Raw genomic sequence first — 16,248 nt, forward strand, 5'->3', positions numbered from 1 at the left:
AAGCCAGGAGAAGGGTATGACAGAGGATGAGATGGTTGGATGACATCACTGACTGGGTGGACAGCAAGCTGACAGCAAGCTCTGGGGGATGGTGATGGATAGGGAAGCCTGGGGTTGCAACGAGTCTTGACATGACTGAGCAACTGAACTGAACTGATAAATAAAGCACTAGAAAACGAATGGTTCCCTCCGTTCCCTCTAAGTGCTCTAGGGCTGTAGGAAGAAGGCTACTTTTAATCACAGAGTCAAGCATAAAATGGCGGCATTCCAAGTGTCAGAGGCCAGAACTGTTATGGATTGAATGCTGGTGTCCTTTCTAAGTTAGGACTTCCCTAACATGATGGTATTTGGAGGCGGGGCTTGTGGGAGGTAATGAAGGTTAAATGAGATGATGAGGGTGAGGCCATCCTGTTAGGATTAATGCCCTTCTAAGAAAAAACACCTGAGAAGATGGTCATCTGCAAGGCAGGAGGAGAGCCTTCAACAGAACCCAAGCAAGCTGGCAGCCCGATCTTGAACTTCTGGCCTCTAGAGCTGTGAGGACATAAATGTTTGCTGTTCAAGCCACGCCTCCTGTGGTGCTTGTTGGCCAGAGAAGCTAAGATAGGAACTGTGGTTCCTATATATACCCTAAGAGCTCAAATCCCACGGGCAGGAGAGTGACTCCACACAAGACAGCCCTCTCTCTTGCCTCTGCTCACCATGAACTTACTGTCCTTTCATTTTTACCTGCGGGATTTCCACAGGAAGTTGTGTTGACCACGACAGGGATGGAGGAGCAGGAAGCTACTGACATGTGGGTGAGGGAAGAAGCCCAGGAAACCCAGGGCCTGACTCAGATAAGCTTACTAAAGCAAAGGTTCAACCCGGAACTGAAATCTGAACAAGACAGCCTAGCGAGAGGGCTCCACTCTTAGTCTCATGATCTGGCTCCTATTTGAGCCCCCATGTCTCTAGCAGACTCTGAGCAGCAGGGCCCCCACAGTGCACTCACTGGTGTTAGCAAAAGCACTCGAGGTCTTTTCACGTAAACAAATGCCGAGCCACCCAAGACCCGTTCTACACTGTTTAATTGATACTCTGCACTCAAGTACGAATTTATATGTATCCCTGTTGCATTTCCACCTGTTAAGAGTCAACAGATCATTCCAGGCGCCTTAAATAGAATCCAAACCCTTTACTGGGACCCACGGGGCTCCGCTATGCAGCTCCTACCATCTCCAACAGGCTCGGCAGACTCTTGTGCCTCAACGCAAGGAATGCCAAGACATTACCTTTGTGTTTTAGTAACTCTCAACTTGTGGGAAACCCTAGTTGTACCCCCGAGCCCTAGCAGGATGGCGGGGTAGGTGTGTGGAATTTTCCTCCGCAACAAGTCACGTACTACCAAAAAAGAAGACATTCGGCCCTGGCGTGTTTTCGAAGCACCTGTCAGTACCTGCGCATCCAAAACTCTCAGGGGTTCGCACTCCTGGAGGTCGACTCACTTGGCTTGGGGAATTCTCACAGCGCATGCGCTGAGTCCAGTTGTAGCGGTTGTAGACTCCCCCCACTTCCCCCACCCCCACCCACTCCATCACTCCCATCATCGCTGGCAGAGAGGATCCGCCATCTCCTGGGGACCAACAACTGCCTCCCAGGTTTCCGACTGGAGGGGATGTGCCCCCAGGAGACAACTGGAAACAATTTTGAGGACTCGCAACGGGGGCCCTAGGTGGGCGCCAGGGTGCTGCCGAACATCCAACAATGCACGAGACAGTACCCCACAACCAAGAACGACGCGGCTTGTCAACACTCACCTCTGAGACCTTCCGATCTCCTCGCGGCGGAAGCTCGGGAAGATGGTGTCTGGCTTGTATCCATCCAGTTCTCGGGCCCTCGGAATATGCCAGGGAGGGAGTGGGTTGCACTCCATTTTCCAGCCAAAAGCCGCTCGTCTGGGAGGTAAGCCCTTCAGGAGGAGTCGACTGTGACACTGGGGCCCCCAGCAGGGAAGAAGGAAAAGGGTCTCCAGTTCCCTGGGCCTGCTCCCTCTGGCCTTCACACCCCCAGCTCTTTCTTTTTTTGTCCCACAGTTTAGCCTTTTCAAAATTTGACCCTTATGCTACGTCTGTCGGCCGTCACAAGTAGGGTTTGGGAGGGAGGGAGGAGGCCGGGGCGTCCCAGGCCGCAGGGCACGCCCCCAGCTGGCTCTGGAACGCTCCGCAGGGCACGCCCGCCCGTGGGCCCTAAGCTGAGGGCGCCCAGCCCTTAACTGCCGGGCGTGGAAAGCTCGCTGACCAGGGCGAGGCCGGGAATTTGCTGTTAAGGAGAATCATCTGGTTCTAAAGCTCAGCGAGGAGGAAAGGGCTGAGGAACAGCTCTACGGAGCTGGAGAGGCAGAACCCACTTAGGGAAGCCGGCCTGGACACCCGCTTTGCTCCTGAGACAAGGAGCAGCAGTGATGTCGTCAAAGTCGGTTGGAGCCAAAATAAGAAAGGCCTCGCGCACGCTAGGCCACAAAGGCAGCGCTTTTCCATGTAGGCAAAAGGGGAGGAGGAGTGTCTCGTTTCTCTTGCCCCTTCCTTCTATATCCACTTTCTGAAAAGGTAAACCTCGGGCTTGCCCCGAGATGACACAGACAAGCAGGATCTCCCAGGCTTGCGGCAGCGTTAGTGGTTGCTTAGGCTGCCAAGCAAGTGCCCCCAGGCACTATGGGACCAGGAACTGTTACCATAGCAACAGCAGAGGTTTCTGGGAAGATGGCGGCACTGAGGAAAGCTGGCAATATTAAAACAAAAAAACCCAAAACTTAAAAAAAAAAAAAAATCTTAAAAACAAACAAACAAAAAACTGGTGACCAAAGACTTGAAAGGTTAGCTCATTTACTAATTACTGAGTCACACCAAAGCCAAAGGAAGGAAAGCCCTCCCAGCCAAGGCCTTGACCCTTCCCCAACTTTTCTCAAGGAACCAGTATGGTGGGGGCAGCCACACTGTCCAGCTACCACCCTGGGCTCTAACCAGCCCCCTTCTCAGTCAGGGCAGAATCGTCCTGCCTTAGCTATTTCCAAGAATGCCACCTACTTCTGATCGCCCCAGTGGCACGCAAACTCCCGACTTGAGAGCACATGCACTTCTGAAGACGCACACACGTGTCCACAGGGGACTTCAGCCTGGGGCGTCCCGGGGGCTCAGGCTGCCCTTCCCTCACAGGGCCAGCCCCCAGAGCACCGAGGCACGAACGAACGGGGCTTTCTGCCACGCTGTCTTCCCCGGAATTAGAAAAGACACAGCGCTGCTTTTAAGTGACCTCATCTGCTTACCTCTCCGCCAGGAACTTTCCTCATCTTCCCTAGTGGGAACCTGGGCTGGAAGTGGTGCCTGAGGGGAAGTGGCCAATAGTCCAGGGATAAGGGGAGGAGAAAGGAGGGAGGTGACAGGCACACGAAAAGTGTGTGGGGAGAATTGTGGGGTGAGGTGGACCCAAGCTCCTTCAGTCCACAGACCCTTCTCAGCAAGATGAGGAACCCCATGAAGTTTGAATACTTAAGCTGTAATTTTATGATTTAAGAATTTTGTTTGCCCGATGTCCATTGGAATGGACTAGAGGAATGGGAGGATGACTGTTTCCTAATATTTACAATGGTATCTATCCTAGAAATATAATACAAAGTCATATTCCAGCTTTTGTGTTGAATTCTCTAGGAAACTAGAGACGTTATTCTCTGAATCTAAAGGTCTCCTCTAAAAAAAAAAACTCCCCAGAGGCTCTTGTGTGACTATGAGATACTAGGAATCTTACGTTGACTTACAAAGCTCTTAAGTGGCATCTCAAATGCCTTTCTTCCTCCCACTTTCTCTTCAAAAAGCAGCCTTTTGGTATTCTCAAAAATAGAAAGAGGGAAAATGATTATTTGGGTACACTGAATTATGGTGCACCATGACAAAGGTTTACTTTTTTGGCACAAAAATGACAATGATAAAATTATAAATCTCTTATTCTGACTTGTATGAATAGACACTCCAAACATACAAACAGAATCACCATAAGCAAGGATCAATAGAAATATCAGATTAAAGAATTAAGAGGTTATGGACTTCCCTGGCAGTCTGGTAGTTGGGACTCTGAATTTCCAATGGCCAGGGAACTAGGATCCCACATGCCACACAGCACAGTCAAAAAAATAAATAAATTTTAAAAAAAGAAAGAATTAGGAGTTAAAGACAAAAGAATCAGACCTGATAGAACTGAAGCTATGGCAAGCATCAGATCTAAAATATAATAATAACAGCAAACACATGTAACAGTGAGACAAGGATTGTTCTTGCATTCCATATGTAAGGAAAGGCACAGAGAAGCCAGGTAGCTGTTCAAACTCATCCAATTTGTAAATGGCAGAGCCTTGATTTGAAGCAGGCAGTCTGGTTCTAGAATTCATGCTAACATCAATGGATTAAATATTTCATAGACATAAAAGAAGACTTAAAATGTGATATAAACAAAATGGATCTCAAAATTGATTAAGCTGAGACAACTAAACAGAACTTTTAGAAATGAGACACAAGTGAAATTTAAAACTGGACAGATTTTTGTAAAATTTAATAATCTTTAAGTACCCATTATTTCTAAGAATATCTTTGATATACATTTTGTAAGTACTGTGTGGCAAGCAATATTTTGGAATAGTATCTCACTTAAATCTAATAACCCTTATAGTGGATACTGTTATCATTGTTTGTACAAGGGAATAAATTCAGAGAAGTCAAATAATGTGTCCAAGTTTATGTATTTAGGAAGTATAGAGTTGGTTTGACTTCTAAATGCATGTTCTCTTTACTCATTACCTCCATGAAAAGGTAAACAGCATACAAGATGTCAGCCAGAAAAGTTAAATATTACCTTGTGTACACAAGTGAAGTTAGGCCAATGGAAACATTTGTAAGAGATCTCTGCCAGACACAGCCAAAAAGAGGAGGGGGGAATGTTAAGAGCAGGTAATTTTTTAAAAGGCAGAACTGGGATTTCTCTGGTGGCCCAGTGGTGAACAACACTCCTCGCAATGCGAGGGAGATGGGTTCAGTCCCTGGTTGGGAAATGAAGATCCCACTTGTTGAGAAGCAACTAAAGTCACACACTGCAACTATGTATCCATGTGGCACAACCAGTGGAAGACCCATGTGATACAGCTGAAACCTGATGCAGCCAAAGAAATAAATAGATAGTTTTCAAATAAATCTAAAAAACTAAATATTAGAATAATGGCAGTTATAAATGAATAGCATTTAAATATATATTAGTAAGTAATAAGAGTAAGTTTCAAGCCATACAAAGTTCACCAAAACAATTTTTATTTCCAGTGTTTAATTGGGTATGCACACAGGCATGACACAGGTTTGGATCCATTAAGTCCTCATGCAGAATTATATTCTTCTCCATAAAGAAGCCAGTTCCATCCAGGTCACTATCTACACACCTATGTTACAACATTTATATCAAATCTGGTATCTGAAGAAAAGATACACATATAATATGTTCATTTAAGTTACGTATTTTACAGAAAGATTAAAAATTCAAGTCACACAAAACTCAAAAACTGTATTAAAAGTTGGAATAGAAAACTCAGAGATCCACCTGGAATGACTAGAGAATGGAAGTTCTGTATCCACCTGTGTTAAAACTGGTAAATGTGATGAAATTTGTTACCAATAAAACACATTTTTTTTTTTTTTGCTCAATGTATGTTATCTAATTTTAACAATATGGCACCCTAAAACCCAAATGTATTTTTATGATGAGGCACTTTTGTTAGTGATGAAACCAAAAGAACACATCTGCCGCATACTAACGCCAGAGATTTTCTTCAGTTATCTTGGGTGTACACACTATGCAGTGAGTTGCAACAAATACCTTGCTCCTTTGTATACAACTATCCAATATATTTTAAATATATATTTATTTATATATTTATATATATATATATATGTTCTTCTGGCTGTAGTAATGCACCGTAAAGCTATTTCACAGTGCAAAATGATGAAACCAGCCCAAATGAAGGCTGCATAATAACAATTCTGGTACAAGAAAATATTTACAGAGTTACTGGAAAGTGTAACAGTAGCTTTTATTCGCTCCAGAAAGGACCCCCAGTTTAAAGACAGGGATGGAACTGTGCTTTGTGGTCTGGGGTTTGAGACAGTTGATGAGGTTGGACCGTGGCTGCAGAACTGGCGTTTTGGCTCGTTTTCTGGAAGCTTTCTCCATTTATTTGGTCAGGTGACTGTGGTGGTGTGGAAAGAGGGGCCCTGTTAGTTGAAGCCAAGGTGCTGGAAGAACTGTCTGCATCAGACTGGAAAGACAGGGGCGGGTCCCTGGTTGGCATTTCTAAGGTGCCGAGACTCTCAGGCTGGGGGTCTCCCGTGTCCCCTCTGCTCAGGTCAGCCGTACTGGTGCGTAGCCGCTCCCTGGCCAGCCAGTCTGAGATGGACAGGTCCTGGGCGGAGCATTTGGGCTTCAATCGATTCACAGCTGAAAGTTCGGATTCTCTGTCCCCGCTCTGCTCCTGCGCTTTCCAGAAATTCAGAACACTAATTTCAGTAGCATCCCTGTGCCCGCCCAGCGTGTGTCTGCGTTTGATGTTTTTCCTTTTGGCAGGATCGGCGATGGTTTTCTGACTTCCTACTCCAAACATGTCATCGGCCGGGGCTTTGGGCCTCAGTTTTAACCGATCAGCTATTTTTGTTTTCCAAGTGGGTTCCTGTTTGTCCGATTCGCTTCTGGCTGGTGGTGTCAGTAAATTTCCGGTGGATTTTCCTTTTTTCATAACATCAAACACTTTGGTGATGGAAGGGGCTTCTTTCTCATTCTTGGCGTCTCCTAGACTCCCGCTGTCCGACTTGAACCTGGAGGATTTCTTCCTGGACAGAGTGTCACACTCGATCAGTTTATGGGAGCTAAAGAGCTGTCTCCGGCTTTCTAAACTCGGCGTTAAACTTCCCTCTGTGCAGCTGACCTCACTGCCCTCGGAGTTTCTCCGGCTGGTCCTCGCCGCCTCTTGGAGTTTTCCTCGCAAGAGCCTGTCGGAGGCCAGGGCTGCAGGGAAGACCGGGAAGTCGCTCTCGCTGTCCGTCTCCACCGGCCGGCCCTCGCTGACCAGCTCACTCCTCTCGTCATCAGCTTCGTCTCCCCGGCTCTCGGCCATGGACTGCACCTCGGGGCTCAGCCTGCTGGAGTCGAGGCCGGCCAGGTAGGGAGCGGACGGTGTGCCGGCGTAGTCGGAGGTGATGCTGCCGACACTGACCAGCAGCTCGCTGTGCCTGGGCTCGGGGCTGGGGGGCTTCCTGGTGGGAAAGCTTGCAGAGGGAGCCGGGGCATGAGTGCTGAGCGGGGTGCCGGAGTCGGACCCCGTGTCTTCCAGATGGGAGGTCTTCTGGGCCGCGAGGGCCCTGGGGCTCTCTCTCAGGACGGCGAGGCGACAGCTCAGGGTGGGTGACCGGCTCTGCTTGGTGCTTGGGGGGGCCGGGGGCTCCAAGCTCTCCCCTCGCGGGGCCCTCTGCTCAGCTCTGCCGCCTCCGCTGCCGTCCTTCTTCGTGTTGTTTTCTTTGGGAGCAACAGTCCTTTGTTTTCGGCCCGGTGTCTCACTCTCTTTTTTGGACTCTTCTTTACTGTCGTGGTGACCCTGCTCTGAGTTTTCTTTCTTGAAAAACACATTGTCCAGCTCGTCTTCCGAGCTGCTGGGTTGTGCTTTTTCTTTGGGCTTTTTCCTCTTGCGACTGGCAGCCGCGAAGATGGAGGATACGAGCAGGTCCCTGCTGTACTGGTCTTTTCCGGACCCCCAAGAACCCTGGGAAGCAGAGATAACATTTTGAATAGAACGTCATCGAGTTCACTTTCTGAAAAAGTTTCCCCCCAAATATTTCTTTGTGTGTGCGTGCTATTTCTATTGCTTGATTTTTTTTTTTTAAAGACTTTTTTTTAACTGAAATATAGTTGATTTACAAGGTTGTGCCAATCTCTGCTGCACAGCAAAGTGACTCGGTTATAATACATATAGACATTCTTTTCCATTATGGTATATCAAGGATATTGATATAGTGCCCTGTGCTATACAGTAGGACCTTGTTGTTTATCCATCCTATATGTAATAGTTTACAGCTACTAATCCCAAACTCCCAGTCCTTCCTTCCCCCACCCTCAATTATTTCTTAACCACTAAAGTCAACAAGGTGTGGTTTTTACGCCTCCTTTTAATTTGTGCCTAAGTTTTTATTTTCAATTAATTAGAAATGGGACTAACTAATAGTTATTTATCAGCCAAGTCACACGGCTCACATACACCTGTCTTTCAGGGACACATTTTGTGTTCGGTGGCCCCCACCCTCCATTGTTTTTAACTTTTCTGTATCTATGGACCATCCCTGCTTCTGCTATACTCAGTGGGTCTACAGGTTCTTTCCTCTGGAACACAGGTTTCACAGTCAGTATTCTGACAGCTGACTATAATATTCTGATGCTGGTTACTAAAATCTTATGACTACCTTTTTTCTAATTACAGATGTCACATGATACAGATACTGTGTCGCATAAGCTGATTAAGACAAGGAAGCTTTTGGGTTCCCATTAGTTCAGTCAGGCTGGATCTGCAGGGACTGGCCTTAGGCAAACTAGCTTGGTAATGTCTTCACTGATCTCAAGGAACAATCAAATCAGAAAGTTCAAAAAACCTAAGGTCAATTCAAGACCTTAAATCCTTACCATAGAAATTCTGTCACGCCCTGTATTGAGAAAGTGGCCGTGCAGTCAACCAGCTTCATCAGCTATGCCTAATAGGTTCCTGATGACAATTGTTTAAGACCATTTAATTAACATGTTCATAATGCCTACAAGGCTCAGTTAATGGGGGAGTGGGGTGTCAATAAACCCTAGCTGGTTTAACACACCCCATTTAAGATGAGCAGGCAGGCAGTATGCTGAGTCAGAAGCAGAAAGTATGGTTTTTCTATTGTCATAAAAATTTTAGACAAGATAGAACTGCTATACTGAAGTCTTGAAAATTAAAGTAAAAATTTAGGCTGTTGTATTAAAAAGGGCTTTCCAAAATCAAATCAGATGTACAGAACTTTGTTTTTCTAAGTTATAAAGGACTGTCTAATTATCCAGGACTTTTCTGATGGTTATTCACATTTTAACACATTCTGTTGAAGACCTCAAGGAATGATGGCTATGACTGGGCTCTGAATTAGAAGATCTGGTGTTTCTTTAGCCTGTTCTTCCCTCATTTGCTGCATATGACACTGACTAAATGATTCAGTTTTCAACAACTCAATTTCATTGTTTTTTAAGTGAAAAAAATTAGATTATCTTTAAGATTCCCAACATTGATGATTCTGTGATCACATATATGTTAAAGCAAATGACTTTCACTTCTTTTATAATTGAAAACATTGTTACAAAAATACATCATTTGGATATCTGCACCATAATTGATTAAGATGAAGAGATTGCTATAATCACAGGTTAGAAATATGCTTCTAGTAAGAGGGATGGAGGAAATTTCAAGAAAGTTTTTTAAACATAAAAATCTAAATCTGAAGTCTTATATTCTGGCAGAAAGAGATAGAAAACTGGTCCAAAATAAGTAAGTCTAAGGAGACATGACAACATAATGCAAGGATCAATCCTTGATTGCCCCCTGTATACAAGAAAAGAAAAAAACAAACATCATTGGGATGACTGGTCAAATGTATGTAAATGTTGTACATTAGAAATAATAATGTATTGTACTCATGAACTGCCTGAGTACAATAATTATACTGTAATTATACAGAAGAATGCCCTTGTTCTGAGGTAACACACATGGAAGCACTTAGGGGTAAAGTGTTATCATATCATAAGTAACTCAAGTGACATAGAAAAAATTACATACGTATATATCAAGAGTTACCAACTGAAAAGTTACCAACCTAGGGCAAAAGGTTTGAATGCCAAGTATTATTCCAGTAACTTAAAAATTTCCAAAATAAAAAGCTGGGGTAAAAAGGTGATAAAAAATTTTTTAAAAAGACAGTAATAATCACAATATAAGTGATAGTGAATGATATATCATTAAATATTTTGCAATATTTTCTTCAAGAAATTAAATTATAATTTAGTCATATGTGACCTCAGTATGCTTAGAAATGGTATGTAGCATTCATGTCTCATTTCCAAATAGAACATTAAAAATTTTATTGACAATTTCACTTGCTACTATCTCAGCAGAGCAAAATTTGAAATAAAAAACTTTCTAACTATAAGAATGTCTTTAAAACTACCCAAATAGTTGTGTACTTTGGTGGTGTTGTCAACAGAACACAAATTGTGTAAACAAAAATTGACTGTAAAAACAAAATTAGTGACCTTGTTGAAAAGAAAGCAAGGATATTTTTATAAAAAATATATAATGATTAAGTGTATATCACTGCTGAAATGTTTACAGATGAAATACAATGTTTGGCATTTGCTTCAAAATAGTCCCAAGGAGGAGGAAAGTGGGCGGGGTGCAGACTAGACAAATGTTGACCGTATGTTAATTGAGGATGGATAATGAGGACTCATACTAGTCTTTCTACTTTTGTGTATGTTAAAAATTTCCACATATAAGAACAAAGGGAGAAATGCCCATTTCTTTGTATTATACTAAACTATGCTGAGATAAACCCAACACCCCAATTCACAATCCAGTATTTCTCTATTATATTCTAAGCATTACTTTTCCCCTTTATAATATGCTGTTATAGTCTGTGTCATCAGAGGCAGACAGGGGTGTACCACATATGAATCATAACCATCAGCCACAAAGCAATTCCCCCCTAAAATATTTCCCAACTGTAAGAAACAATTTACCTTAGATTTTGTTGAGTCACTAGTAGCTGAATCTGTGGGAAGTTAAGGAAAACACTGTCAGTATTGGTCAGATTCTTTACTGCTTCCCACAAACAATGCAAAAACTTATGGAAGAGACAGGCACAGAACAAAATGTGAAAGCAAAACTCAAAAAACAATAGAACACAGTGGATAGTCAGAGCTCACAAAGATGCAAGCTGCACCACAGAAAGCCACCGCCATGAAAGGATGCTGTGAATTGTAGGCAGAATCAGCTCAATGAGAGGGATGGCAAAGGAGCCCTGTACTAAACAAAACAGAAACACTAGTGTTTATTAAATTTTCTAAGTATTCAATCTAGCAATAAAGCAGCTCAAAGACCTTTTGAAGAATCACACTATGTACCACATCCTGTATCTGAAACTGATACACAATGTAGAACGTTTGAGATTGTTGGCTGCCCTCGCTACAAATTGAGATGCTCAGACTTGGTGTTATCTCCTTTGATTTTTGTCAGACTGTCAATGGTAAATTTGAGAAGCATTTACTGTATGCATAATATGCATTCGGATAACCCTGCTTCTAGGTCACTTTGGTGTCATGTTAAATCATGCTGATCTCTGCTTTGGACCCTGGTTTCACATCTGTGCAGTCAGGGATCCTTTTGACTAGTTACACTGCTACCAGTTTTCCAATTATCTAGTAACAAATGCTATTATGAAAATGGAAAAATGGAGAGCATCATTTTACTGTCTGGCAAAAACTCAGATTGTACAAGTACAAAGAGGGTAGGAAGGGGCTAGCAGTCTTTAGGACAACACCAATTTTTGAAATGTTCTCTTTCAACTTCAGGGAAATGGATTTTCAGAGTTAATGAGCTGAGCCCCATGCCACGCCCCTTTCAACACATGGCTCAATGCTTTATGACTTTAAGAACTGGTAGACCATACCATGCTATTTCTCCTCATGGTCTGCTTCAGAAATAACAAGAAACAGCAGAAAAACTTTTAAGAAAGTAGTCGTGATCTGTTTACAAGAATCGTAAGAGAAAATGTACACCACAGATCAACTCGGTGTGCGTTTACAGGAATCGGGGGTTTCTGCAGATAAGGCAGCTACAGTGTGGACAACAGTCGTCCTTCTTCCTACAGTTCCAGCTGTCCATCAGGGACACCACGGAATCCACTAGCGACATTACCGTGTGATAGACTCCTCCCATCTCGCCTGTTCAACATCAGTATAGATTTGCCTGTGTCAGTAAAGTGCTGGAAAAAAAACCCTTTAGGGCTAAAACACGAACTAGAGACAAAGGGAGAACATGGTGTAAAACATGCTAGGTTAGTTGCAACAGTTTGGCAGGAGAAAACTTTCATCGAAAGAGCCTGCAAGAACTAGTATTTCACCAAATATTAGGGTGGCGATAGAAAACAGAAGAAAATGTCAGAGGTTGACTTTTACGCTGACCTCTGTAGTGACAAGATAATATATACTGCATTTATGGAAATGCTGCCCCGTGAGCATTTTACATAGTTAACTTGCTGCTTTTTCAACAGAACATCCAGCTAGAGAGTAAGAATTACTTGTAATAGTCTAGACCACACTTTCTGCCATCACAGCAACCACATACTCAGTAGCGGGTATCTGTTTTACCTTGTGATGACTATTACATGGAAACTGTGAATTAAAAAAAAAAAAAAGAACAAAACAGTGGTTTGCATGCTCATTTTCCCTCATAGTTCCTTTCTGACAAGCATTACAACTCCATGCACTGCCAATGGCATTACAGTCACTGGAAGATAATCAAGATCAATCGGAAAAGGAAGATTACATTCTTTTATTAGTGGAAAGGGAAAAAGAGAAGAAGAGGAGGGAAAAAAAAACCATAGTGAATTGTTACTTATAATTGATTTGCTCTTTCACATTATAAAAATTTAGCTTTTAACCTAAAGATCAATACTGCCCAGGCAAGAGTTACCTGATACATCTCCAGGGGAGACGCCTGTCCTTCCAATGTTGGTGAGTAAATGATCTATGTTTGGCACTGGCTGGGAGTCTACTGTGTTTTCCTCCTGCACTGTTGTCTATGGTTAATAAACAAAGATCTCTTCATCATCTCTTCAAAGACACTTTCTTTAAAATTCAAACAACATTTAGTAAAAGACACATTACTGAGTGGAGGACATATGCTTAATTTTTTACACTGTTTGCATATAATTAATTACCAAACAAGCATCATACTTGGACTTTCATTAGATCAGAAACTGAGGCGCTATAGACCTGCTTCCGAGAGGCAAAGCAGACAATAGCATACGAAGCAGGAAGGTAACACTGTCGTAGGGTCAGCATCTCACGTGTCCCCAGTGAAAAGAACAAGAGTATACATGCTGGCAGCCAATACTCACAAGAGGTTCTTCAGCACCTTCTTCTGTGAAAAACCAGTCATGCTAAAATTTAAAATAAAAAAGGTGAGAAAGAGAAATTAAATAACCCCCTAAAGAGATCTATAGTTTGGAGGATAGCACAGAAAAAAAGGGTAATTTTCTTAGGGGGGAAAAAAAAATTATAACCATATTCTCCCCTGCCAACTGTCAGCTGCTCACGAAAAAGAATGTTCCCAATGAGCCGAAGCCTGAACTTACGTGCTGGATGAGCGTCTCCACGATCTTGTACTGGTCTGGCATGTGAGTGACCATGTGTGTCATGTTATCTTCGGAGGTCCTAACCAGAGTTGGCCCAAACACTATGGCTAGGTTTCTTGGTTCCATCTGCAACACAGCATATTAGAAAACATCACAACGTTTCTTAAGAAAGTAGGCTTCAATTCCCATTGCATGTTTGGCATTTTATTTCTGAAAGGTTCTTTTGATGAAAAAGAATTCAAAACAATGGCTGACTGATGTGTGTAAAATAGTAATAATGCTTCCTGGTTGGGATTTCCATAAACCAATCTATATGTAAATTTTTTTTTTTTTTTTTTGCTTTAATGACAATATACAACACAACTGACATTTTTTCAAAGAAGTGTCTGATTGAAAGCAATTTATCTAGTTCACAACTAGTATTACAGGGAATTCCCTAGTGGTCCTGTGGTTAAGGCTCCATGATTCCACTGCAGGGGGCGTGGGTTCGATTCCTGGTCAGAGAACTGCACAACACAGCTAAAAAGAAATATTACCAAAGCTGGATTAACTGACAAAAGTATTAAAATCAAAGGGAATCAAATTTGTAAAAGAATAGGGAAAACCTCTCCCCTCAAAAACTAAAAACTAGAAATGTATAAAATTTTCCAAATTTGCCCGAGTGGTACATTAAGATCATGAATATGTAAAAATCGAATGTCTGAAAATATTCTTTCGATAAAATCTTTACTTAAATCAAGACTTTCAAAGCCTTTTGCTAACCCTTGTACCAATATGAATACCTCAGTATTACATGCCTAGATGTTCATATGTTTATTTCCATATTTTGTATTCCTGTTTAACTACCCAGTTATCAAAGGTACAGATCTTTTTTGTTATATCTTATAGCGTTTAGTATAATCTTTTAACCTCAAGATTTGATTAAAATATTAAATAACCAATCCCAAAAACATACCAGAGAGTAAAACACCATTGTAGAATTAAAAAAAAAAAATCAAACTGATCTAGGGACCCACACCAAAAATTCAGTTTCCATCCATCACTATACAGTTGATCCCCTTTACCCTGTCACCCTCCCTTCACCCCCACCCCTCCTTCCCTGCACCCCCAACCCTCCTCCCCTCTGATAACCACTGCTCTGTTCTCTGTATCAATGCATTTTTTTGTTTGGTTTTGTTTGTTCGTTTATTTGGTGTGTGAGTTTTTTTTAATTCCATGATAGTCATAAAAAACATATTTCTTTAAATCAATCAGGAAAAACTACACATGAATAGAATATTAGAAAATATTAAAGGAATACTAAATTTTGGTGTGTTTGATAAAGGTAATATGGTGGTATTAAAACAAAACAAAGAAAAGGTCTTATCTGTTTAAACCAAAACAAATGAAACGTCTATTGTTTTTCATTGTATACCACTTGATACATTTTTACTGTTGTTTTATGCAAGCATTGCACATTCAAAATATTAAGATACAGTTGAAAAATAAAAAGTAAACCTTTTCATTCTTCTTGCTGGATAAACATAAAAGAGAATGTCTTTAAAAAGCAGTAATTGATATTTTGGGGATCTTTTGCTTTTAAGAGTGATCTTTAGAGGGACTTGATCAGCAATGTGATGTATTTTAGAGCTTTTGTTTAATCATAACCTATTTTTGATTATTTGGGCTGAAGCAGGGAAGCATGTCTTTTCAGCTGAAGCCACTGAAAGCATATCTCTTCAATAAAGAGTTTACATACCTTATTTTTTTCTGAATTTTCTGCTACTGTCTTCAGATGAGCCGAAAGAAACTTGAGTGTTTCATAATGATGTTCGGGCAAATCGTGAATCTGAAACATATTATTTGCATGATGGATTTAAATGCTGAACTTTTGTTGTACCTCCAAAAATACAAAATAATACCTACTAGTCTTTTTAATGTTTTCAGACGATCTAGAGGATCTTCCTTACGATTGGCTTCAATAAAGTCGGCATATTTATCTGACAACAATAGTAAGAACAAAAAAACAAATTCATCTTAAATTGTTCAAGTAAGCTGTAATCAAGTTTCCCTTTAAGATTCAATTTCAAACCACAATTAAAAAGAAAAACAAAAAAAAAAAAAAGAAAAAATAGTGAAGACCACAAATAGCCTTTTGAAACGCTGTCTTTGAAACTGCTATAGTTTTTAATATCTCCTAAGCCAATGCAGGAGACCCAAGAGACATGGTTTTGATCCCTAGTTTGGGGAAATCCCCTGGAGAAGGAAATGGCAACCCACTTCAGTATTCTTGCCTGGAAAATCCCTTGGACAGAGAAGCCTGGCGGGCTACCGTCCATGAGGTTGCAGAGTCAGACACGAATGAAGGACTGAGCACACTCGCACATACAAGCCTTATCAAATACAGGAAATTCCCTAAAATGTGAGTTCGCTGAGGGTACATCAGTCTGTCGATACCTGCTACAGGGTCTTATCTTAGTCAAATAGTAGGCTTGGCTGAAAAAATGTTTTTCTATTAATTGTACCTTACAGTGTCTGAAGGCTTTTCACTGAAAACAATAATAAACGTTCAACTTGGCTGTAAACATGAATGAACAGAATAATATTTATTTTTACTGAACTGTAACAATTTTTTAATAAACTCTACTTTTCCCTGAAATATATTAGGAGGGAAAAACAATTCAGATCACAAAAATAACACATAATTATGCTTTGTATACTAATAAGAACTAAACAAAACCTCCTGTTCCCTTTGACAAAAGTATTTTCTCCCAGTTTAATTGAATAT

The 16,248-nt window shown here is 41.6% G+C and overlaps 1 protein-coding gene across 5 annotated transcripts in view; it reads right to left on the reverse strand.

Moving 5' to 3' along the window:
• Window positions 1–5,313: 5,313 nt before the first annotated feature.
• Window positions 5,314–16,248, reverse strand: part of ARHGAP21 (Rho GTPase activating protein 21) — a 131,851-nt gene continuing 120,916 nt past the window's right edge. For all 5 annotated transcript variants that reach the window (XM_070472068.1, XM_070472069.1, XM_020882321.2 and 2 more), the window contains 7 exons: window positions 15,387–15,460; window positions 15,220–15,309; window positions 13,482–13,607; window positions 13,245–13,286; window positions 12,818–12,923; window positions 10,864–10,895; window positions 5,314–7,822 (listed from right to left, as the gene is read on the reverse strand). In XM_070472068.1, the coding sequence (XP_070328169.1) occupies window positions 6,131–7,822; window positions 10,864–10,895; window positions 12,818–12,923; window positions 13,245–13,286; window positions 13,482–13,607; window positions 15,220–15,309; window positions 15,387–15,460 (2,162 nt within the window). In that variant the 3' untranslated portion in view covers window positions 5,314–6,130. The remainder of the gene's footprint in view (window positions 7,823–10,863; window positions 10,896–12,817; window positions 12,924–13,244; window positions 13,287–13,481; window positions 13,608–15,219; window positions 15,310–15,386; window positions 15,461–16,248) is intronic.

Source organism: Odocoileus virginianus, chromosome 9, assembly GCF_023699985.2.
Source record: "Odocoileus virginianus isolate 20LAN1187 ecotype Illinois chromosome 9, Ovbor_1.2, whole genome shotgun sequence".
NCBI classification, from domain to species: domain Eukaryota; kingdom Metazoa; phylum Chordata; class Mammalia; order Artiodactyla; family Cervidae; genus Odocoileus; species Odocoileus virginianus.